This window comes from Bos indicus x Bos taurus, chromosome 13 (assembly GCF_003369695.1).
Source record: "Bos indicus x Bos taurus breed Angus x Brahman F1 hybrid chromosome 13, Bos_hybrid_MaternalHap_v2.0, whole genome shotgun sequence".
Taxonomy (NCBI): Eukaryota; Metazoa; Chordata; class Mammalia; order Artiodactyla; family Bovidae; genus Bos; species Bos indicus x Bos taurus.
This window is the reverse complement of record NC_040088.1, coordinates 40,766,460-40,788,885: the sequence shown is the minus strand read 5'-3', so window position 1 is coordinate 40,788,885 and position 22,426 is coordinate 40,766,460. Positions and strand designations below refer to the sequence as shown.

General features: G+C 54.8%; 3 protein-coding genes across 4 annotated transcripts in view; 1 reads left to right on the top strand and 2 right to left on the bottom strand.

Moving 5' to 3' along the window:
- Window positions 1–544: 544 nt before the first annotated feature.
- CST7 (cystatin F) lies at window positions 545–10,312 on the top strand. The gene is made up of 4 exons (XM_027559552.1): window positions 545–641; window positions 7,851–8,023; window positions 8,806–8,922; window positions 9,888–10,312. The coding sequence occupies exons 1-4, from the start codon at window positions 572–574 to the stop codon at window positions 9,963–9,965; spliced, it is 438 nt and encodes a 145-aa protein (XP_027415353.1). The 5' UTR covers window positions 545–571; the 3' UTR covers window positions 9,966–10,312.
- LOC113903438 lies at window positions 5,252–8,745 on the bottom strand. Its single transcript, XM_027559553.1, has 3 exons — window positions 8,421–8,745; window positions 7,292–7,414; window positions 5,252–5,795 (listed from the first exon to the last, which is right to left on the bottom strand). The coding sequence occupies exons 1-3, from the start codon at window positions 8,645–8,647 to the stop codon at window positions 5,615–5,617; spliced, it is 531 nt and encodes a 176-aa protein (XP_027415354.1). The 5' UTR covers window positions 8,648–8,745; the 3' UTR covers window positions 5,252–5,614.
- A 1,070-nt stretch (window positions 10,313–11,382) lies between the features above and the next one.
- Window positions 11,383–22,426, bottom strand: part of APMAP (adipocyte plasma membrane associated protein) — a 30,321-nt gene continuing 19,277 nt past the window's right edge. The window contains exons 4-9 of one of the 2 annotated variants that reach the window (XM_027559549.1): window positions 18,823–18,915; window positions 17,040–17,156; window positions 15,771–15,945; window positions 15,132–15,266; window positions 14,507–14,699; window positions 11,383–13,342 (exon numbers count right to left, since the gene is read on the bottom strand). In XM_027559549.1, coding sequence (XP_027415350.1) covers window positions 13,142–13,342; window positions 14,507–14,699; window positions 15,132–15,266; window positions 15,771–15,945; window positions 17,040–17,156; window positions 18,823–18,915 — 914 coding nt within the window. In that variant the 3' untranslated portion in view covers window positions 11,383–13,141. The remainder of the gene's footprint in view (window positions 13,343–14,506; window positions 14,700–15,131; window positions 15,267–15,770; window positions 15,946–17,039; window positions 17,157–18,822; window positions 18,916–22,426) is intronic. The other variant, XM_027559551.1, reaches the window with a different exon arrangement.

Sequence of the window (22,426 nt, the reverse complement as noted above, 5' to 3'; positions counted from 1 at the left end):
TCTCCTAACCGGGGGTTGGGCTTGTAGAGGGCGCTCGGGCAGGGGACCAGGACCACCGGGCCAGGCCCTGTTCCTTCCTCTCCTTTGCCAGCTCTGAGCCAAAGGTTGGAGGATCAGACACTCATCAGCAAACCTGCTCCTCACCTGGCTCCTCTGAACTGCAATCTGCACCCTGGTTTCTGGCCACTTCCCAGGGAGACTGGCCTGTTCATGCCAGGAGGACGGTCTCCTGCAGGGGGCCACTCGGATCCCAGAATCTGGGCCTTTGGAGGAGAAACCCCGAGCATCTGTTCTGAAAATTCCTGCTCGTTTTTCTCTGGACATCTCTTCCACATGTTTCCAGGGCAGAAAATCACAGAGGTTTTGCTAGCCGCTCTTACTTCTCCCTCCTCTCTCTGCAAATGATCGTTGTTTGGAAATTCTTAGAAAGGAAGTGGTTGAGTTTGTAGCTGAGAGATGTGGAGGTGAAGAGCAAGAAACCACCAGCCCACCCCAGACAGGCGGTTCACTGGGCGGGGCTCCCCCACCACCTCGGGGAGGCACCCCTGCCCAGCACAGTCTGAACACAGCCATGCATCCTGCCGGGGCGCTGCTGGCCGTCTGTGGCCTGGTCCTGGGTGTCTTGGGGAAGTCTTCACCAGGTAAGAGGGGATCTCCTCACTGCCTGGGTGCTGTGAACTTGCTGCTCACATGTTGTCACCAAGGCACGTTCCAGGGGATCTCACAGTGGCTGCCTTTGTGGGGAGCAGGCTTTGGGGATACTGGGGGTTCTGGGGGCCAGGGAAGTGCCTTCTGTTCCCCGCCACTCCTGGTGTCTGTGTGTGCCCAGAGGAGGCCCCCCCCAGGGCCCTTCCGTGGGGACAGCTCGCAGGGTCAGGCCATTTCTGAGAGCACATCCTTCCGGCCTCCACTGCGCCCCTGTGACTTGTCTGGGGGAACCTTTATTCTTCCGGCCAGGCCACCACTAGGGGAAGGCGAGGGGAGCCGCCAGGAAACGAGGCCCAGAGAGGGTAGGTGACTTGCCCAGTCACACAGCCCCTGAGCACCTGTCACCACGTGCACAAGGAAGCTGTTGGCCGGAGCTGAAATGAAACCGGACCAGCGGTAGTGTGAGGGGTGGGGGCAGTGCCCAGGCAGCAACTGGTCTCTGCCTTCCTCTGTCTTCAAAGGGGGCTGAAGCATGGCCACAGGTGACCAGGTGGAGATGCCCGGGCAGGTGACAAGGAGACAGTCTGATCCTCTCAGTCCCTGGAGGGGTCATAGCCTAGGGAGTGGGAGACACTGCCTGGGGCTCTGGCCCATCTCAGGGATAACAGGGACCAGACACCCTGCCTTGGTCCCCTCCCCTGGGCCACAGTCTTAGCTCACACTGTGAACCCCACGGGGCCTCTTCTGGGCCGTCTGTCTGCCTGGGATGCCCGAGTGCCCGTCCGAAGGGAAAGCCTGAGTGAGGGGCCCACGTCTCCACAGCACTGGAATAGGCGTTCCTGCCCTCCCCTGCCCTAAGCTTCTTCTGCTGCCTCCCTTCCTCCCCTAACAAGGGGATGGCGAGGCGAATCCTGGCCCAGAGGCTCTGGGCACGGGCCTCTTCCCTTGGTGGGACTGCCTGTCCTCTGCCAGGGTTTGGCCCTGGACCCAGCCATCTCCAACCCAGCAGGAGAGGCCTGTCCCTGCCGCCCCCCTCCTCCCCTCTGGCTGGCCGGGCCCTCCCCTGTCAGCTTGGCTCACAACCCTGCAGCCCAAGATGAAGGAGGGCCCAGGGTCCAACTCACATGCAGAGGCCTTGGGAGCTTGAGCCTCTCTGAGCCTCAGTCTCACCATCCACGAAATGGGCAAATCACCTCACCACCTGAGGCCCAGGAGGAGCCTGGCTGCTGTGGCCCAAGGAAGGCAGTCCCCCTGGGTCTGGGGCGCTGGGCAGTCGCCCGCCCAAACCCCAGGTCCTGAACCTCTGCTGGCCGCAACCCCCATGCCACACAGACTCTCTCTGCTGTGACAGAGGCCAGGCCCAGTGAGGGGCTTGGAGGCCCCTGGCTGGTGGTCCAGCAGAGACAGTTCAGCCCCGGCCCCAAGTCTGCTCTCACCACAGCCCTCCTCCAAGAACAGATTCCAGAGCCTTTCACAGCGGGGGGACTGGGGCCCCCAGTGTCACGCCCTGGGCACCTGACTTCTTCCCACCCCTGGTGCTGAACTGTGCTAACCTGAGCCCTTTAGAACCTAGGAAACCACTGCTCTGATTTCTTCAGCTGTTCTACCTTTGGTTGAGAATGGAAAGCCCTTCTCTCTCAAGCTGACTTTCATCTCTCCTGGGAAGCCCCCCTAGTCAGGCTCCCAGGGGCCCAGCTTCCCACCACAGGCCACCTGGGCAGGGCCTGGGGTCCAGCCCATCGGCCACCAGTGACAGGACCTGGGCACACCCAGAGACCACCCTCCACAAGGGAGGCCCAGGCTAGGCTGCATCCCGGGGGGCAGGGGAATGCCACATCTCGGCAAGGGGGCCCCTGACCCACCCTCTGCATTCTGAGATCTCTGTTTTCCAGCTGGGACACCCTTTACCCCCACTGCAGCCATTTTGCATATTTGATATCTGACAGTCGCGACACAATTACACGCCCGTTAGCGACAAGACCTTCCCGGGGACGGTCTCCTGCACTTTCACCACAACCCTCAGGAGTAGGTGCCATCAAGAGAGGCTCAGAGAGGTCAAGCAATTTCCCCAGGACTACACAGCCTTTAAGAGACAGAGCTGGGATTCACTCTGGGCGGGTCCCGATGGGTTAAGGCTGGGACTAATTAGCATCCTGTCTGTGCCGGGGGACACATACGCCCCCTGAACGAAGGGCGACTCATCCTTCAGAGCCCCTAGAGCACGGCCGGTGGGTGTGGCCCCACAGAATTAAGGGCAACCACCGGCTCACTGAGATGTGATATCACGTGAGGGGGCATGGCTCAGGGTGAATCTCCAGGCAGACCATGGACACCAGCACCCCAGTTCCTGGGCACGACCCCTCCCCACACCCCCCGTGTGAGCCCCAGGCCCTGCCCACGACAAGGGCCCCATGAAGCTGGCAGGGAAGCAACCGCTGGGAGGAAACCCCCAAGGACACGGGGTGGGGGGTGGGCCTTCAGCAGAGACGTCAGAGCGTTCCACTCATGGGCACCCTGGTTCTCTTCTCGGGTTCCCCAGGCACACCTAGAACATTCCTGAAACAGGAAGGGGTGGGGAGCCTCGGGCCGCCCAGGAGCCCCCTTGCCCTTCTACACCAGGAAACTCCCCTCCCCGCAGGGACGCTCATCCACCCACGGGGAGGGACCGCAAGGCCGGGCCCGGCCCCCTCCCCAGCTTCAGTGCGTGGACCACGGCCAGCATCCCAGGCTTCAGTGCCTCCCACGTGTCTTCATTTTTAAGAAAGCAAGTTAAGGGACATTTGTTTACGCAAAACATTTGCTACTGATTCATTTTACAGCCGGTCCTTGTCAGGAAGTTGCTGTCCTCTCCCGGGACGCTTTCTGAACGTTTGGTGGTGATTCGAGGGCAGACCCCGTCCTCTGTAACCTGCATGGAAACAGTTAACTGTTGCTGCGGACAGCATCCCGAGCTCAGGTCCACCTGGTCAGCAGTGGACCTGCCCTGACCCCTAGACGTCTGTGAAGCGCCCACACACTCCTGGTGGGAGTGGAGTGCCCCACCCCGTGAGGGCAAGCACAGGGCCTGGCAACCAACAGCACGGAGGGGGCTGGCGTTGGTTCTGAAGAAGGGGTTGTCCGGCAGGGAGGACAGGAGCTGGAGGAGGATTCACTTAGGATTCTGATGGAAAGTTAACTTTTCAGTCAGAAACATCAGAACGGTTCCTTGATGCTTTGCTTCCCACTCTGATCACCAGGAGAGGAGAGAGTCCTCGATTCCCTTGAATCCAGGGGTGAAGGGGCCTGGGGTGACTTCACAGAAGGGAGTGGCCAGGGAGTCCACCGGGGCGGCCTGGTCCGAGCCGCCCAGAGGTCCGTGGGAGCAGCCTTGGTGACGTCAGGGTGAGCGGGCAGGGTCTGCCAAGAGCTGGCCCTGCACAAGTTCCTGCCCATGACCTGTCCGGGCCCAGTTCTGTTACCCTGGTCTGAGACGACACCCCGTCTCCACCGGGGGCGTCTGCTCTGGCCGCGGGAAGGCTGGGCCTCTGCCGTCCTCCCCTCCAGGCCTTTGCGCTCCTGCCCAGGGGCTCATCCAGGTGTCATGACAATTGTGTCCCTGGGGGCAGCCAGAACCCCCCCCCCCACTTGGTGCCTGCCACCTGCCGCCATCCCCCTAACCTCCCCAAGTCTCTGGCCCCGCCATGTCTTCTTTGCCAAATCTCCTGCCGCCTATTTCTTCCAGAGTCGTGAGGGAGCTTCCTCTCTCCTTCCTGACTCAGCCCACCCCCCTCAGGAATCTGCCCACCTCCGTCTCCCCTGTGCCCCTCAGGGCTGCAGCCCCCATTGCCCCACCTCATCCGGAGACCTCACTTCCATCCACACCGCCCCTGGGTGTGGGAGGCAGAGCGTTTGTTCCTCCTCACAACCTCGCTTCCTGGTGGTCCTCTCAGCCCATGTCACCAGGCCACCACCTGCCACCAGGGTGAGTCACAGTCCCGCTCTAGGCCCCACACCCAGCTTCTAGCTCAGGGCTCTCTCTGCTCTCCTTTCCCACCCTCCACCCCTCAGCCCCACGCACCTCCCAGCCCTCTAACTGGTCCCCACCTGGCTCCCTCCTGAAGCCCCTTCTGCCAGGTCACTGTCACCATCACTGTCCCCCACCTTCTGGACTGTGTGCCCCCCCAGCCCCCAGCATCACTCCCAGCACCCCTCCAGAAACACCTCTTGAGAGAAAAAGAGCACGGCTTCAGAACCTGGAGTTAAACCTGCCCTGCCCTCCTTGGAGGCCTCTTTTCTCCCTGTAGATGGGGTAGAGGTGCGAGGAAGACAGCCCCCAGGACCCTTTCGGCGGGGGTGGGGGGCCGGGATACCTGGCTGGGACCTGGCCCCCACCCAGCTGCCTCTCTTCTGAAAGAAGAGCCCCCCCAACCTTGGGCTTATTCTGCCCACAACTTTTCCCTGTTGATGTCTTGAAGAACCATTCTGAAAATAGGTTTGACTTTTCAACTTTTTCAAACTAAAAATGAGGTTCTATCGTTTGCTTTGATAGCTCTGCTGACAAGGCCTTGGTGAACTGAAGCCTATACTTTAGGAAATGTAGTTAAAAATAAACCAAGTTCAATGATTCTCATAACCTCTGTAATTTTACCGAAATCACTTAGGAACTGACGTCACACGTTTGGGAGGGACGTTCATAGGAGGTCTGGCCTCGCCTAGTTTCACTTCGTTATTAAAACAATCATGTTAAGTTCAAGTGAAATGAAATCTAATACATTTTATTTAAAAAACAGGCGACAGTGATTATCTTTGCAACACTGAGAGTGAGCTCTAACGTTTTTGTTATACTTTTCTATATTTTTCAAGTTTCCTACCAGATAGGTAAGCTTATAATCAGAAAAGGCAATATATGTAATTTGTACAAAGGAAAAATCGACAGCCATGGATAAACACACAGGAGACTGGGCTGTCCACCAGGTGCTCCTGCTGTTTATAGACTATGCTGATGAGCAGGAATCAAGCTGTTCTCCCAAAAGAAAACCACACTGGACTTCCCGGCGTCAATAGCAGGCCAGGAGCTCTCCAGCACCAGAGTCAGAGCCACGGGCTCAGGGCCCAGACAGCCAACCAACACAGCTGCCATGTCCAGAGACTTCAGCCACGGCCGGCATCTGTGGGACATCACATGAGGGCCGGGTCACCGCAAAGGAGAGTCTCAGAGACACTGGGGACAGAGCTTTGTGGGGGACCAGTGACAGCATTTGGTGCTGGGAGGTTCTCACCAGAGTGGAGCAGGCCCCTAGCTGAGCGGCCCTCGCAGAGCCATCCAGAGCTCCGTCTGGACCAGGGACCCAGCTGGGCCCACCTTCCAGGAGGGGTCCCACTCGGGCAGCCAGTGCCAGTCCCCCTGACAAAGAGGCTGTCACAGGCACCAGCGGGTCACACATAGGGTCAGGGGGCCTATGGAGACCCTACCCAGACCCAGATGGGGCCCACGCCTTCTCTGCCCACGGCCAGTGCCCCCTCCATGCTCCACGCACACAGAAAGGAAACCCTGCAGCTGGGCTGATGTGGCCGGCCCAGCCAGCCTGGTTCTCACTCCTGGTGGGGGTCTCCTGTACCCGCTGCCACATCAGACGCCCAGTTCTAAGGGCTTTGTGAAGACCTCAGACGACGGTGGAACCAGCCTCCTCTGGGAGCCTCAATCTAAGCTATGGGATCACTGACACCCCAGCAAGACCACCCTGCCAAGCTGAGCTGGGCGTCCGCCATGTCCCAGCCTCTGCTAGGACCCACGGACAAGGCAGCCCCAGGAAAGGTTCCAGCATCTCTGACTGACCCCAGCCCGGGCTCCTGGGCACAGAGACCCACACAAGCCATCCTGCCAGGTTCCTGGGCCCCAGCCCAACCAGCCCACTGGGCCTAACCCCCACCCACCCCCAGCTCAAGTTGAAGGTCCTCTCGGCCCATCAGCCTCATGACTGGGGGGTCTCTGTCCCCCAGTCTGGCCCCTGAGGAATGAAGCCCCCACGCGCTGCTGACCTCACAGCAGTTTTCCTCCCAGGAGTCAAGATTTCTTCACAACCAGGGAGCTCTGTATCCTCTGATAGTGGGGCCCACACCCAGCACCCCAAGTCTGCAGTCTCCCGTGAGGAGGGACCCGGGCAGCACTGACCCCGTCTCTCCACACTCTACGCCTGGAAGCTCGTCCACAGTCTGTGGCTCCAGCCTGACCACCTTGTGCTGACCGCAGCCCCACTGAATCCTCCAAAAGATGCTCCCCAAGGTCACGGCCAAGGGAGGCAGAGTAACCCTCCAGGCAGCACAGGCCAACAGACCATCCACACTGGCCAGAACGCAGCTGAGCCCTAACTCGGGCTGTGCATGAAACGGGGACCCCATACTCCACGCAACTCAGAGGAAGACCACAGCTGAGCGGTCACTGGGGGATGGGTCAGCTCTGGGTCACCTCGGACACATGACTTCAGGAAAATCGGGGGAATTCCTAGTAAAGAGAAGTAATCTACCACCCAAACCCTCCTCCCGTTCTCCCTCCCCCACAATTTTGATTTTAATGCACAAGTAGTCTGTGACCACTGCAGCAAAACTGAGAAATGGTTGAAATCAAGTCAGCCCTGAACCACCAACTACAATTTCTGCCATCCACCTGCTTCCTGAACTTCCAGAGGAGCAGCACACGGGTGGCCCGGGGACCTGGCAGCCTGGTGGTTTCAGTCCAGAGTCCTGGGAGTGATGGACGGCCTCCAGGCACCTCCCCCTTGGCCACTTCCTGGAGACAAGCGGAGGGGTCAGAGCCAGAGGGCAGCCTCAGAGGCCAGGGGCAACTTCTCTGCACACCAGGGCTCATTCTGACAGAGGCTCTGGGGGGCTGTCCAGGTTCCTGTGACTGTCAGAGATGACCTGGCTTCTGAAGAGGGCCAAGTGGGCAGGGACGGGACCTCTTCTTACCCATCTCTCTGCCCCCCACAACACTGGCCCTCGGCTGGGGACAGGGCAGCCACGGAGACACACAGGAGATGCACTAGGAGGCACGGGGTGGACGGGCCGGGAGGGTACACGACCAGGGGCGGGGGGGACAGGCCAGGTGGGCGGATGAGGGGGTGGACGGGTGGGGACCACACTGGGAGCAGATGTGGGAGGCGTGATCCCTGGGCCAAGCCCCCACCCCTCAGCAAAGTTCTCGTCTGGTTCTGTTTCTCGTCCAGACTTTTGCTCCCAGATCCTTAAGTCAGATGCGAAACCAGGATTTCCCAAGACCATCAAGACCAACGACCCAGACGTCCTCAGGGCAGCCCGACACAGCGCCGAGAGCTTCAACAACTGCAGCAATGACGCCTTCTTGTTCCGGGAGTCCCGTGTTAGCAGAGCCCTTGTCCAGGTGAGGTCTGGGCTCGCGCAGGGCAGCCAGGTCTGACCAGATCTGACCTCCCAGAACCAGCCTGGGGCCACCAGCATCAGGCTCCAAGGCCCGCACCATCTCTCAGCAGACCAGGCTTCCCCAGGGTGGACAGTGCAGCCCCTGGGGTGGGGACACAAGCTGCACTGCTGCCCACCTTCAGGGCTGCCTGAGGGTGGCTCCGCCACAGCCCCAAAGCACTTCTGGCCACGCTGCCCCCACCGTGCCCCGTCCCCACACACGTCACATCCTGGGAGGTCCCCATGCTTCTCAGTGACCCCGTATGGGAGGCCTAATGCTCCCCACACAGGGACCCCATGGGGCAGCCAGGCCTGGCTCCTGAGAACACAGGTCGAGGGTACAGGACCCGGTCACTCACCCCCTAAAAGCGGGCCCAGGGCAGCTGGTCACAAGCTTCACATCCACTGGCCCAAGGACGCAGGCTGCCCAACACCACCCGGCATGCTGACACACACTCACGGTCACCCTCTGGGCACAGGACTGGCAGGTGACTGTGTTATCTCTATTCTCTTTGGCGATTGCAAACTCTGAGAGCAGGATGCTGTCTGGATCGTGGAGGGCAGTCTGTGTGGGTGAAAGCTGCATCAGGGCTCTAGGGGCCCAGACCGGGGGATCGGGGTCTTTCCTCCCCACCGCCTGCAGGAACCCGGGCCCAAGCCTGGAGGGAGGGAGGCGGCCCCCAGCTCACTCCCTCTCACCATGTCCTGGACCCAGTGTCCCAGGCCCACCCTCTGTCCCCTCAGATAGTGAAAGGCCTGAAGTTCATGCTGGACATGGACATCGGCAGAACCACCTGCAAAAAGACCGGGCACGCAAACCTGGATGACTGCAGCTTCCAGACCAACCGCACCCTGCAGTGGGTAAGAGGGGGTCTCGCCTCCCGCCCCTCGCCCCTCCCAACCGCCTCCACAGCCTCGAGCTCACCCTCAGCGCTTCTCTCCCTGTGAGGCTCCAGATCCCACCCCGACACCAGAGGGTGGGAGGCGGCCCCCTGGGACTTCCCAAACGCCAAGCCCTCCTTGCTCCCAGAAGCACGTGTCCAGGAGCACATACTGCAGGCATGGAGGTGCGGGGAGAGCAGAGACACCTTTGACATAATTCAGAAGTTATATATACACACTCAGGGAGAGCAGAGGAGGCAGAACTTAGGGTTAGTAGCTCAGTCATGTCCGACTCTTTGTGACCCCACGGACTGAAGCCTGCCAGGCTCCTCTGTCCATGGGATTCTCCAGGCAAGAGTACTAGAGTGGGCTGCCAGCAGCAGAACTTGGTAATCTATAAACAGAGGTGTGGAGGACGTGCTGATTTCCTCTTTTTGGCTGCGCTTGGTCTTCGTGGCTGGAAGTGGGCTACTTTCTAGTCGCGGTGCAGGGGCTTCTCGCTGAGGAGGCTTCTTTCGTTGCGAAGCACAAGCTCACTAGTTGTGGTTCACGGGCTTGGTTGCCCAACAGCAAGTGGGATCTTCACGGAAGAGGGATCGAACTCGTGCCCTCACGCTGGCAGTGGACTCTTAACCGCTGGACTGCCAGGGAAGCCCAAGTGTGTATTCTTGAATTACTCCTGCAACTTTCCTGTAGATTTGAAGTTTTTCAAAATACAGTCAGGGCAGGAGGAGAACTCTTCAGTAAAGAAAACATACATGCCTATCTGTGGGTGCACACACAGACGTGCACACATGTGAATACATGCACATAAGCACACGTGTGTGTACATAACCCCCCCCCGAGGCAGTGGCACTGGGAACCCACTTCTGCAGCGGGTGGGGGTGCCCTGGTGGGGTGGGCAGCCTCCGGGAAGGGAACCCTCAGGCCACCCCTCCTTTCAGACCCTCAGCTGCTACTCTGAAGTCTGGGTCGTCCCCTGGCTGCAGACTACCGAGGTGTCCCTCCTCCACTGTCACTGACTGCCACCTCCCAGCTCCGTCCCCGCTGTCACCCACCCTCGGGAACGGCATCTGCCAGGAACAGAATGGTGGCACCAGGAGCCCACGGACAGCCACGTAGTTGCGGGGATGGGAAGCCAGTCTGCACAGATGGGGCAAGTCCTCTGGTGCGAGTTACACGGGCTCTGGACCCCAAGGGCCCTCCCACCCGACTGCCCCGAGGTCCCAGGCCCTCGAGGAAAGCCCAGAGGGCCGTCCTTCAGGCTGAATAATCATCCCAGCACTGGGCAGGGACCCAACCAGCTCAGTAACAACCTCCAAGGTGAACACTTAGGAATAAACCTGAATAAAGAACTGACCCCCTCAAAGCTCTGCCTGGTGCTTGACCCACTGAGGGGAGAACTGGAAAGGCAGCTCAGTGATAGGAGGGCCCACCATACGGTGGGGCACAGCAGGAACCCCGGGCCCAGTGCCTCGGGACACCCCCGTGGGGCCACCGCACCTGACGCAGCACACAGGCTCTGAACTCCCCTCTGTCTTCACACACCAACATGCACTGAAGCACAAGGCCAGGTTTCTCCTGACAACCATGGGGCCACCCAATGCTGCCCCACAGGCCTCCCGGGACATCAGAACAGAGAGGTGTTGGGGGAGTGGCCCCAAGGCCCCCCCACCCCTGAGCCCCCTGTGCCCATGACAGTGTCACGTACCGCAGGAGGAGGGTGTCAGCTAGCAGGGGCCTCAAGGCCCACACTGCCACCCAGTCTGCATGCTTTTTAAAACACAGCAGCTCTGCCCTCAGAGTGAATGATTCTGACAGCGGCAAGCTGGCCCTCCATCTCATTCAGCATCACCGAAGAAATGTCAAGTTAAGGACCCGGGATTCTAAGACATACAGAGTTACCACCATGAAGGAACACTCAGGTCTCAAACTGACCAAAACCAAACTCCAGCCAGCAAGCCCACCCTGAGTGTTCCCCGGCCTCCCTGCCAGGCCCTCTGCCCCGTCCATCAGCTGTGGAGACTCTGGGATCAAGCTCCAGGCACCCCCCCCCGCCCCCGCCCCGGGCTGCAGATGGACCAGGCTCTGAGGAACACCCGTTGCCCGGTGAACTAACTGCCCGCAAGGCTTAGTCTCACTGCTGCCCAGCCTCGGTGCCAGGGACCCAGGTACCCGTAGGTCTGAGCCCTGGGCTGGGCAGTCACCCTGCCCCTAGCCCCGGCTGCCTGCACCTCTGGGAAGCTCCCTCCCCAGCCTCCGCTCCCAGTGAGACTTGGCCAGTCTCCCTGTATCATTACGAGGTCAGCACATGTAAAAACCATTTAGCACGGCAGAGCGAACGCTGACGACAGAACTTCAACGTGAAGCCTAGGTCCTATAAAAGGCAGTGACGGAGTACTGACGGTGTTTTCGTAACAGATGATAAAGCAGCACACAATGAATGAATCACTTGCTTTAATTTTAAGAGCATGTTACCAATTCACATTAGAACAAATTCATTTTATGTTACAACAAAAGTCTATCGTATATTTAAGACTAATGAAACTATACTTTACACCTTACCATGGCAAATAACCACAAAGAACACAGGAAATGACACTTTGAGACAGAAAAGCAACACCTGAGTCAGGGGGGAAAAAAAAGACACCTCTGCTGAAAACTGAAAAGCTACGAGCTCCTCTGCACTGACAGTGCAGCCCTCGGCTCCCGGCTCCCAACCAAGAAACGTTCAGGGTCAGCGCGCCTGGGCTGCGTTTTCATGGCAGAATGGTCAGGTTTTACCCTACTGTTCCTGCAGACGTCATACACGGGTGCACTGTTGCCTATTAAACACCACTTCCCATGAGGTTGCATCACCCGACAGGACATGGGTCACTGCCACGCAGCCAGTCTGACTGCCATGCACAGCTGTGTGGGGAGCTGGCCCTGAGCAGAAGACGACCCAGGACGGGCCCCCATCAGACTGATTGTTCTCCCCTAAAATGGGCGGGGGGAGCCTGAGTCAGCACACGACACAAACGGTTCAGGTTTCACCGCTGCTGTCGGCCCTCCTTGACGTCATTCACTGTTGTCATCCATTCAAAATACCATCTTTTCAACTCACAAAGACAACTCCAACACACAATCCCTGATGTGTTCTCACAAATGCCAGGAAAGGGAGGAGCAGACATCAGCCCTACCTGGCAGGCTGGAAACAGAACAGCGGTGTCATGTGGACTGAGTCAGTGTGGGAGGCCATGGCGGAGACACCAAGCAAATGCAAGCACGATCCCAGCAGAACAGCCCTCACGACACACGGAAAAACAGACCTCACTCGCTGTTGGAGCAAATCAAAGCAGAGAACAAAGTCTCGGGCAACACCACCCACAGGTCAATCCACAAGGGTCGCCCACCACCAGGACCACGTGTGGGCACATCTGTCAGGCTTGTGACACCGGAACAGAAGCGACCCCAGCACATGCACTGTTCACACTTGGGTCTGGGGACAAGGAACCAGCTGTGAACAGGACTCCTGGTGCCCAGCGCCCACCTTCCATCCCCATCCTGTGATTTGCACAGCAAGCTGTACACAGAGAAGCCGGCTAGTCCTCTGAGCAGCTAGAATCAACATGTTCTTCCTCCACACACATCCAGGTCCTTGCCTTCAGAACACTGGCGGGGGCCCAGGGACGGAGGGAGGGGGCTGGGCTGGGGAAGAGGGTGGGAGCCACAGGAGGGACGCCCAGGGCTGAGGCCCAGTCCCTTACGACTCTGGGGAAGTCTTTGCCCGCACAGCCCATCTTGAGGTCTCACACACATTTGTTCTGAGCTCTCCTCACCCTCCTGGGGTCCCTCCCCCAAAGGCAGGTATCACCTGTTTAACAGCAAAGATACCAAGGCTGGTGAGACACAGCCAGCAGCAGGGACGAGACCCCAGCTGCCACCCACAAATCCATCCCCACCCAAGTACACCAAGTCCCCAGGTCCCAGAGACAATCACCACGCTTGGGGAGGTTTTTAAGAGAAAATGGCTTTACAAGGACTCATCTTCCCCTCAGCAAATTCAAGGCCTAGCTCAGGTGAAGGTGTCCTGGGGCCACACACCTCCCGGACCAGCAGGCATGGAGGAAGGGCGGCACATGGGGTGACAACGGGCTCCAGGTAACAGCGGGCTCTGGGTGACAACGGGCACAGGGTGACAGCAAGCCTAAGCAGACTACAGGCGGAGTCTGCACAGGTAGGGGGCCCTGAAGGAGCCCAGGTAAAGATGCCCACTATGTTCATGCGCCTCGCTCACGTAGGTGACCACCTGCCCTTCGGGGTCATGCAGACTCCTCAGGAAGGTCCCGCTATCACTGAGCTCCAGGACAAGGCTGTACCGTGGCACGAATTTCATCACCGTCTCTTGGCTGAATAGCTGCAAAGGAAGCACAGAGCAGAGAGAGTATGGCAGGGCAGGTGCAGACCCTGGAGCCCAGACAACAAGCCCACCTGGAGACCCGCAGCCAGGCACCCAGTCCTGTCACCTGCTGGGTGCATCCCACCTGCACTGCCCCCCACTGAACCACCTCCCCACCTGCTCCCCTCCACACAAGAGTGCTACTGCCTTTTAAAATTATTGGTCCCAAAACATTTAGTCAAAAAATGGCTTGTGGGGCTAAGCAGGCTAGGTGCGTGCAGGGGTCGCCCAAACCAGGGAGTCAGTCTGAGTAGGGAGCTTCCACCCTGGAGGAGAGGCCATGGCTCCAAGCAGGGGAGATGGTGTCCTGCAGCGGAGTGGCTGGCACAGGCCGTGGGCCCCCAAGGAGACAGCAGGCCCCTACACGTGGCTGGGAGGAGGGAGAAACTGGGAGGAGGGAGAAGGGCTGGCCTGGGTACCAGAGCCCTAATCAGGGCCGTGTGATGCTGGGGACAAAGGCTACAAATGTGGACACTGGGGAATCGATCAAACAGGCATGAGGGAGCACGGGACCCAGGTTTCTCACCCTTAGAGAAAGGAAGTACCAACATGGATGGTAAGAAGACAGGCACAGATCCTGTGGTGTTGGACTAGAAACATCAGTCTTAGAGTTTTCAGTTTAAAGGAACAGATAAAGATATATGAATGTAGGTACAAAGGTCTGTCCATGAGCACATGTGCACAGACTCATTCAGGAACCGCCGCCTGGCACCTTCTAGGACCTTAGATTACAAACAGTTCAGTACCAGTACCATGGGCAGGATCCCACGGAGGGCATGACGAGGCTCCGGGGAGGCAGAAGGAAGGGGCACCTAAACCACGTGAGGAAGAGCCAAAGGCTGGGCGTCCAGGGGAGAGCAAGAGGAACAAGCAGGACAGAGGCCCAACAGGTCATGATGGTGAGGGTGACAATTCCAGATGAGGAAACAAGGAGGGCAAGAGTCAGAGGGCTCAAAGATGTAAATTCACATTTTAAGGCAAAGGATAAGTTTAAAGAAGTCACTGAAAGTATCAGATACCATAAGCAGAACTAGAATCTTTAGAGCTTTCACAAGGGTCAAAAAAACCCACAATGAGATGCAATTTCATTTTGTTTCTTGAAATCATAGTTTTCATGTTTACCTTAAAAATCACTTTTTTAAGAAAAGGCCTCTCGGATAAGAAATCCAACATGGAGAAGCCGGGATTGGCGCGGATGGCCGCCATGCTGACCCAGTACCCCCCGGAGCTGCTGGCTCGGATGTTGTCCGGGAAGCCAGGCAAATTCTCCACAAACACGTCAGCCCCTCCCTTCATCAGGCCAGACACGTAGAACCTGAAAAAGTCAACCAAGCAGGCAATGAACAGCAGCCCCCCAAAACAAAAAATTGGAGCCAAACACCAATATATCCATCACAAATGAGGGCACATCATGCAAGGGCCCGCTGCAAGGGCCTCAGAATCCTGGGTCCAGCAAGAAGCAGGGGCGGGAACTGGGCCACGGCGGGAACTGGGCCACGGCGGAAACCGGGCCGGGCCAGGACCACAATCAGCGTTCTTCCGAGACTCTCCCAGCCCGCGACACTCAAGAAGGCTGAGGGAAACAGAGAAGACAACTCTCCCCTGACAAAGGACCGACCTCTGCCACGTCCCAGGCTCTAAAGCGGGTCTCTCACACCAGCCCAGCCCCGCTTCTCACCCAGGCCCCCAGGCCCCGCCCCACCCCTCAGCCCGGTCCGGCGCCCGTCACGCCAGCCAGCTCACGCACCTCCTGATCCTCACCATGGCCAACTCCACCACCAGGACAAAGTCCTCCGCAGGAGACAGCTGCACCCCGTTGGGGAACCGCAAATGGTCCAGCAAAACCTTCACCTCCTTGGTTTGAGTGTCGTACTCCAGCAGGCTGCAGGCGCCAACGCAGAGGGTCACGGGGCATCTGGGAGCCATGCTGGGCTGGAGCCCTGGGCCAGGGCCTGTGCAGGAGCACTTGGCCTCCACTGGAGCGGCAGGGCCCCCATCCTCCTCTCAGACCAGTTCCAGGCGGGCCCTGGAGAGCCCCCCAGGCACCCCCCTCCAGACAAGCCTACGGTCAGTTCTCTCGCTAGCTCACACCAGGGTGGGTCACCATGGCTCCAGCCTCACAGGAGTTGAGGTTCCCTGCCAAGTGCCAGACCACGCCCCACACCCTCAGATGGCCTGGCTGTTCTTAGCTTCATTTCTCCAAAGAGAAGTGAGAACATCTCGCTGCCCTGTTGTGTCTACCACCTATTTCCAAGAGACATTAAGATCCCCCCTTAATAGCTGAGCAGATGCTCAGAAACACCCACCAACTCCTGGGCGTGATACACTCTCCGACGTCATCCTGCCCATCTACAGCCGCCCTGGGCAGAGTTAGGAGGACACTCACCGCCCATCATCCGTCCCCTCCATCAACAGGAGCAGATAATCTCGTCTTTGCCATTTGCTGCTAGAATCCGTAAAGTAAATCTTCCTCCCGTCCCGAGTTACTGTAAGATCGTTCAAGAAGGACATTTTCCTCCCCTCAATGGGGGTCTCAGAGGACAGCAGCAGTTTTACTTCACCTGAGGGGATGGGAAGGAAGAAAGAAAGAAGAAAGGGGGGAGACTTGCTTTCATTCTAAGAACATGTGGCTCAATAGTTTCAAACTATTAATCAACCTAACTTATTTAAAAGGAAAAACTAAGGGAGCTTCCCCACTCCCTATGTCAGAAGATGCAGTACTTCGCACAGTGTTTCCCTCCTTTCTGTTCAGTGATGAACTTTTTAGAACAAGCCCACTAAAGGCAGAATCCTCCCTATGGATGAGGAACTCCTTTCCCCAAGACCAACTGACTTAAAAATCTGTGAAGAGTCTGGGGATAATAAGGCAATTTTCTATTTGAGAGAAATACATAATGCTCCCCTCACCTGCTTTTAAATGTGAAAAGCAGGAGTAGTATAAAGTCTTTTCAGGCTGTAGCACAGACACTCATGGAGTGCTCAGTTCTCTTTACGTCCAACCCCATTTAAACCCCCACAACGATCCCCCAAGGCAGGCCCTCCCGTCAGCGCTACTCTGTGGTGAGGCAAGCGGACTCAGAGGCTGAGTAACTGGCACATGCCGGCACCCGGCAGAGTGGGGGCCACCCAGGGGCCCTGTGCACCACCCACGATGACAACTCCTCCCTCCACGTGACCCTCCCCATTAAGCACACACAGCAATATCACAGCACTGGTCCACAGCACACCATGACCAGTCAGGGGAGGGAAACAGCAGAAGCAGCTGGAGGAAGGAAAAGTAAAAAGACAAGAGATGAAGGGGAAGGAAAAAGAGAAGACTGAGAAGCAGAAAACAAATAGGGAGCCCAGACGGACACACAGAAAAGTGAAGATAGGAAGAGGAGCCTCACACCCTCGGAATGAGACCTTCTGGGACCCGGTGGTCAGGGGAGAGGAAGGTATGAACCTGAGACAGGCTCGAGTGAGGAGCCACATGACGTGAATTCTGGTGCTCTCTGCAGGCAAGACCTTCAGTACCATTCGGTACGTAAGAAAAATACCAAGGTCTCCGGTAGGCTGTACTGAACAAGTTCTACTAAACCCATTTATAAATAAATACACACTTATTTAAAAGATCCACAATCATCACAGAAGGAAGCAAGTTACTGGCACGTACGTTTCCAGGGATTTACTTCAAACAGTCCTTTGTACGCATCAACCACAAAAAGGGTCCCGTTGGGGCCGGCCCGGATGCCTAGGGGTCTCCCACAAGCAGGCTCGTCATCTCGGGTTTCTAGGGAAACAGACAGGAATCAGTGGCTGGCCCCAGATTCTGCCTGTAGCCCATCAGTGTCCAATTACCTTATCTATCCCGTCCTAAACCTGCATCGTGCTGCAGAGAACAAAACTGACCATGGCATCAGCCCCTACCGTGTCCCAGGCCCTGAGAGCTTAGGATGATTGTCCAGTCTGTCCAGAGGGCCCACCAGAGAGTCAGGATGTGGACACACGCACAGCAACTGGCACTCAAGGATCACGCTCACATCAGCGTTTAGAGACTCAAACAGTCAGCGCAGGCATAGGCTCCACCCCCAGATTCCTTAGCAGACAAAGGCCCCTCCCCTAGATCCCCCAGCAGGCACAGGCCCCACCCCTGGACCTCCCAGCAGGCACAGGCCCCACCCCCGGATCCCCCAGCAGGCACAGGCCCCACCCCCAGATCCCTTAGCAGACACAGGCCCCAACCCCAGATCCCCCAGCAGGCACAGGCCCCACCCCCAGATCCCTTAGCAGACACAGGCCCCAACCCCAGATCCCCCAGCAGGCACAGGCCCCATCCCCAGATCCCTTAGCAGACACAGGCCCCACCCCCAGACCTCCCAGCAGGCACAGGCCCCACCCCTGGATCCCCCAGCACTCCAGGAGTGGGGTTGAAGCCCCACAGCTGGACCTGAATGCTGTGCCCGTCCAAGGACATGGCAGGGTCCCTCCACCCATCATAAAGGAAAAGCTACCATTTTACTCCTTAGATCCATTCTCCTGTTCTACTACCTATATTCTTTTTAAACCTGTGGTAAAGCATATTTAGTGCTGGGCACTCACTGCAGGGCACTTCCCACAGGATGCTTACTGCAGGGTACTTACTAATGAGTGCTTATTGCAGGGTGCTTACTATTGGGTGCTTACTACTCAGTGCTTATTGCAGGGTGCTTACCAGAGTGCTTATTGCAGGACACACTGCAGAGGCACTTACCATGCGTGCTTATATTAGGATGCTTATCATAGGATGCTTACTGCAGAGGCACGTATGGCCACAATACGGAGTGGGAAAGCAGGTTGAATACTCATAAGCAGAGTATAATCCCATCACTTACAACCATGTGTGGGTGTGAGTCCATGAACAGAAAGAGATCTGAAAAGTTATTTGTTACATTGTTAACAAGTTACACCTGAGAAGACTCTAGGTGATTTTTACTTTCTTCTTTGTGCTGTTCCCATTTTACTATAAAAATGCATCATTTTTACAAAAACATTCCAGCTCCTAACAAAAGGGAAAGTAAGTCTGTGCTGCTGATGCTGCTGCTAAGTCGCTTCAGTTGTGTCCAACTCTGTGCAACCCCATAGATGGCAGCCCACCTACCAGTGCTTAAATAGTGAGTTTCTAAAACCTGAGGGACTTAAGGGTAATTCACTCTGGATGAAGGGCTGAGGTCCACGGTAGGCTAGTGCGGGAATGCACTTTGGCACCTGAGGAACAAAGCCTAGCACCTCCCACAGCAGCTCTGGGGTGCGTGCTGAGGTGAGGGGTGTGAGGGGCCTGGAGGGAAAGTATGACCACAGGGAGCCTCAGCTGGACAGCGGGGCTCTCCTCTTCCAAAGACCTGACTTCCAGGAAACAGCTCCTCTCAGCACCTTCCTTGGGTGTCTGAAGAGACACAAAGGTGGTCACCAAAACTTACTGCACGGGCCTGAGCCAAAGCGAGCAATGGTCTCTACTTCACCATTTTCAAGTTTTACAACTCGGCCATCTGCTGTACCCGTGAACATCACATCTGTTCAAAGACAGGAAGGAATAAGGGTATTACTAGGTTAGCCTAAGAACTATGCTCTCACCACCACCTACAACAGAGGTGGCCAGTCTGTGCTTTGTTTCCAGAGAGGAAACGGCAGTTTTGAAAATGAAAGCAAGTGGTGTCTGGGGCCAAAAGCCTTAACAAGTGCAGCGATAATGCCATAGGGGCCTTGGAACCAGCATGGGAGTGACCCTGAGGCTGGAGCAAAGGCACAGCAGACACCAGTCAGAGATAAAAACAGGATTTGCTACCTGCAAAGAAGTGGGAACCCTCAGGCTGATGCTCAGCACTTTGGTCTGTTCACATCTGCCTCATGGCAGTGTCTAATTGCTGAAGGTGACTATCCAACCAAAGGGAAACAACTGCTGGGAAGGACCCTGGGTGTAAAATCAAGTGCTCGCTTCAGCAGCACATATACTAGAATCAGAACCACGCAGAACTTGCAATGATGTGCAAATTCATGAAATGCTCCATATTTTTAAATGTAAATATTGCAAACTCTAGGGGAGCCACTAAAAAAAGTATTTAAAATAAGTATAACTGATAGGCAAAGAATGGACAGAAAAGAGAATCATATAAGATGCTCAACTGAACTACTGAACTCCCAAAGTGAATGAGAAAATAAGGAAGAAAATAACATAAGCAATGAATAGAAAACGGTAACAAACATGCGAGAGAGTAATCCAACAACAGCTGACCCTTGAACAACTGGGGGTTAGGGGGCGTCAACCCTCTGCACAGTCAAACATCTGTGGATAACTTTATGGTCAGCCCTCACATCCTCAAGGTCCTGAATCTGCGAGGTTCTGCATCACAAGATTCCAGACCCATGGATTTAAGTAACTGTGGATGCAGCAGTGCTGCAGAATGTGTTCAATGGAAAAAAAATCCATGTTTAAGTGAACCTGAGTTGTTAAAGGGTCAACTGTATATCAATTATCATTTTAAATATTAATGGCATAAAAACCTCAATTAAAAGACAGATTGTCATTGAGTGTATTAGAAAACAAGACACAATGAAATGCAGTCTGTAAGAAGCTCTCTTTAAATATACAGACACATAGAGATGAAAAATGAAGGGGTAAAGAAAAATACACCACACTACCACTAATTAAAATAAAGCTGCAGGGCTAGGAACATGATAAGGGATAAAGAAGACCATCAGGTAACAACAAAGGTCAACTGTAGAGGAGACACAACAGTCCTTAACATGTATGTGCCCGATAATAATTGTCAAAATACATGAGGCAAAACTGATACAACTGCAAGGAAGCCCAGGAATCCAGGATCAGAGGAGAAGACCCCAGCATCCCTCCCTCAGAAACAGAAAGACCCTGATGGGCAGCAAGATTCGACTGCACAGCACAGTCAGAAAACAGGGAGCTGGCTGCAACGTCCTGGGGTAAACCATAATGAAAAATAAAACGGAAAAGAATATACATATACGTATAACTGAGTCACTTTAATGTATAGTGGAAATTAACACAACACTGTAAATCAACTATATGTCTAAATAAATAAATGGACAGATCCTGCCAACAAAAAATCAACCCTAACTGAAGCCCATTCGCGTATAGCCAGTGCTCCACAAGAGAAGCCACCACAATGAGAAGCCCGTGCACTGCAACAAAAAAGTAACCCCACTCGCCACAACTAGACGAATACCCAGTGCAGCCAAAAACAATAAATAAATAAGAAAATCAATAAAGACACAGTTGAACTCAACAGCACCATTGATTAACTAGATATAATTGACACCCTTCAACACCTCATCCAACAAACAGCAAAATATATATTTTTCTTGAGTTCACATTAAACATTCACTAAGACAGACCACATTTTGGGCCATAACATATGCCTTAATAAGTTTAAAAGAACAGAAATGATATAATGTCTGCTCTCACACGAGCATGAAATTAAACTGGAAATCACTAAAAGAAAGAGCTGAAAATCCCAAACTACTTGGAGATTAAACAGCATACACTTCTAACTAATACATAGGTCAAAGAAGAAATCTCAAGAGGAATTACAAAACATTTTGAACTAAGTTAAAATGAAAATGCAACTTACCAAAAATTTCCTGGAGGCAGAGAAAACAGTGCTTAGAAAGTTACAGCATCAAAGACACATATTAGAAAAGAAAGAGACCTAAAATCAGTCATCTAAGCTTCCATCTTTGGAAACTAGAAAAAGAACAAAGGAAACCCAAGGTAAGCAAAGGAAAGAATAAAAATTAGAGCAGATATCAACGAAATTGAAACAGGAAATCAATGAAGAAAAATCAACAAAATCAAAAGTTGGTTCTTTGAAAAAAATCAATCAAATAAATAATCCTTTAGCTTGGCTAACAAAGATAGAAATTACCAGTATCAGAAACGAAAGACCCCCTGGGCATTAAGAGGATACTAGAGAAACACTATGAACAACTCTTAAGTCCACAAATTTGATAATGTAGATGGAACAGTCCGATTCCTTGCAAGACACAATCTGCCAAAACTCACACAAGAGACAATTTGAATCAGTCTGTATCTATTGATATAATGGTCATCTGAGTTAAATTCACCCATTCCAGTCCATTTCAGTTCACTGATTCCTAGAATGTCAACATTCACTCTTGTCATCTCGTTTGACCACTTCCAATTTGCCTTGATTCATGGACCTGACATTCCAGGTTCCTATGCAATATTGCTCTTTACAGCATTGGACCTTGCTTCTATCACCAGTCACATCCACAGCTGGGTATTGTTTTTGCTTTGGCTCCATCCCTTCATTCTTTCTGGAGTTATTTCTCCACTGATCTCTAGCAGCATATTGGGCACCTACTGACCTGGGGAGTTTCTCTTTCAGTATCCTATCATTTTGCCTTTTCATACTGTTCATGGAGTTCTCAAGGCAAGAATACTGAAGTGGTTTGCCATTCCCTTCTCCAGTGGACCACATTCTGTCAGATCTTTCCACCATGACCCGCCCGTCTTGGGTTGCCCCACGGGCATGGCTTAGTTTCATTGAGTTAGACAAGGCTGTGGTCCTAGTATGATTAGATTGACTAGTTTTCTGTGAGTATGGTTTCAGTGTGTTTGCCCTCTGATGCCCTCTTGCAACACCTACTGTCTTACTTGGATTTCTCTTACCTTGGGCGTGGGGTATCTCTTCACGGCTGCTCCAGCAAAGCGCAGCCATTGCTCCTTACCTTGGACGAGGGGTATGACCATTATATCTACTACCGCGGGCAGGAATCCCTCAGAAGAAATGGAGTAGCCATCATGGTCAACAAGAGAGTCTGAAATGCAGTACTTGGATGCAATCTCAAAAACGACAGAATGGTCTCTGTTCATTTCCAAGGCAAACCATTCAATATCACAGTAATCCAAGTCTATGCCCCAACCAGTAATGCTGAAGAAGCTGAAGTTGAACGGTTCTATGAAGACCTACAAGACCTGTTAGAACTAACACCCAAAAAAGATGTCCTTTTCATTATAGGGGACTGGAA

Coding starts and splice junctions, on each gene's coding strand:
- CST7 (XM_027559552.1), top strand. CDS start 572: ATGCATCCTGCCGGGGCGCTGCTGGCCGTCTGTGGCCTGGTCCTGGGT. Junction 8,024..8,805: donor TTAGCAGAGCCCTTGTCCAG/GTGAGGTCTGGG, acceptor CTGTCCCCTCAG/ATAGTGAAAGGCCTGAAGTT. Junction 8,923..9,887: donor CCAACCGCACCCTGCAGTGG/GTAAGAGGGGGT, acceptor CCCTCCTTTCAG/ACCCTCAGCTGCTACTCTGA.
- LOC113903438 (XM_027559553.1), bottom strand. CDS start 8,647: ATGCAGCTTTCACCCACACAGACTGCCCTCCACGATCCAGACAGCATC. Junction 7,415..8,420: donor CCTGGGCCCGCTTTTAGGGG/GTGAGTGACCGG, acceptor GCTTGTCTCCAG/GAAGTGGCCAAGGGGGAGGT. Junction 5,796..7,291: donor TCTGGAAGTTCAGGAAGCAG/GTGGATGGCAGA, acceptor GATGTCCCACAG/ATGCCGGCCGTGGCTGAAGT.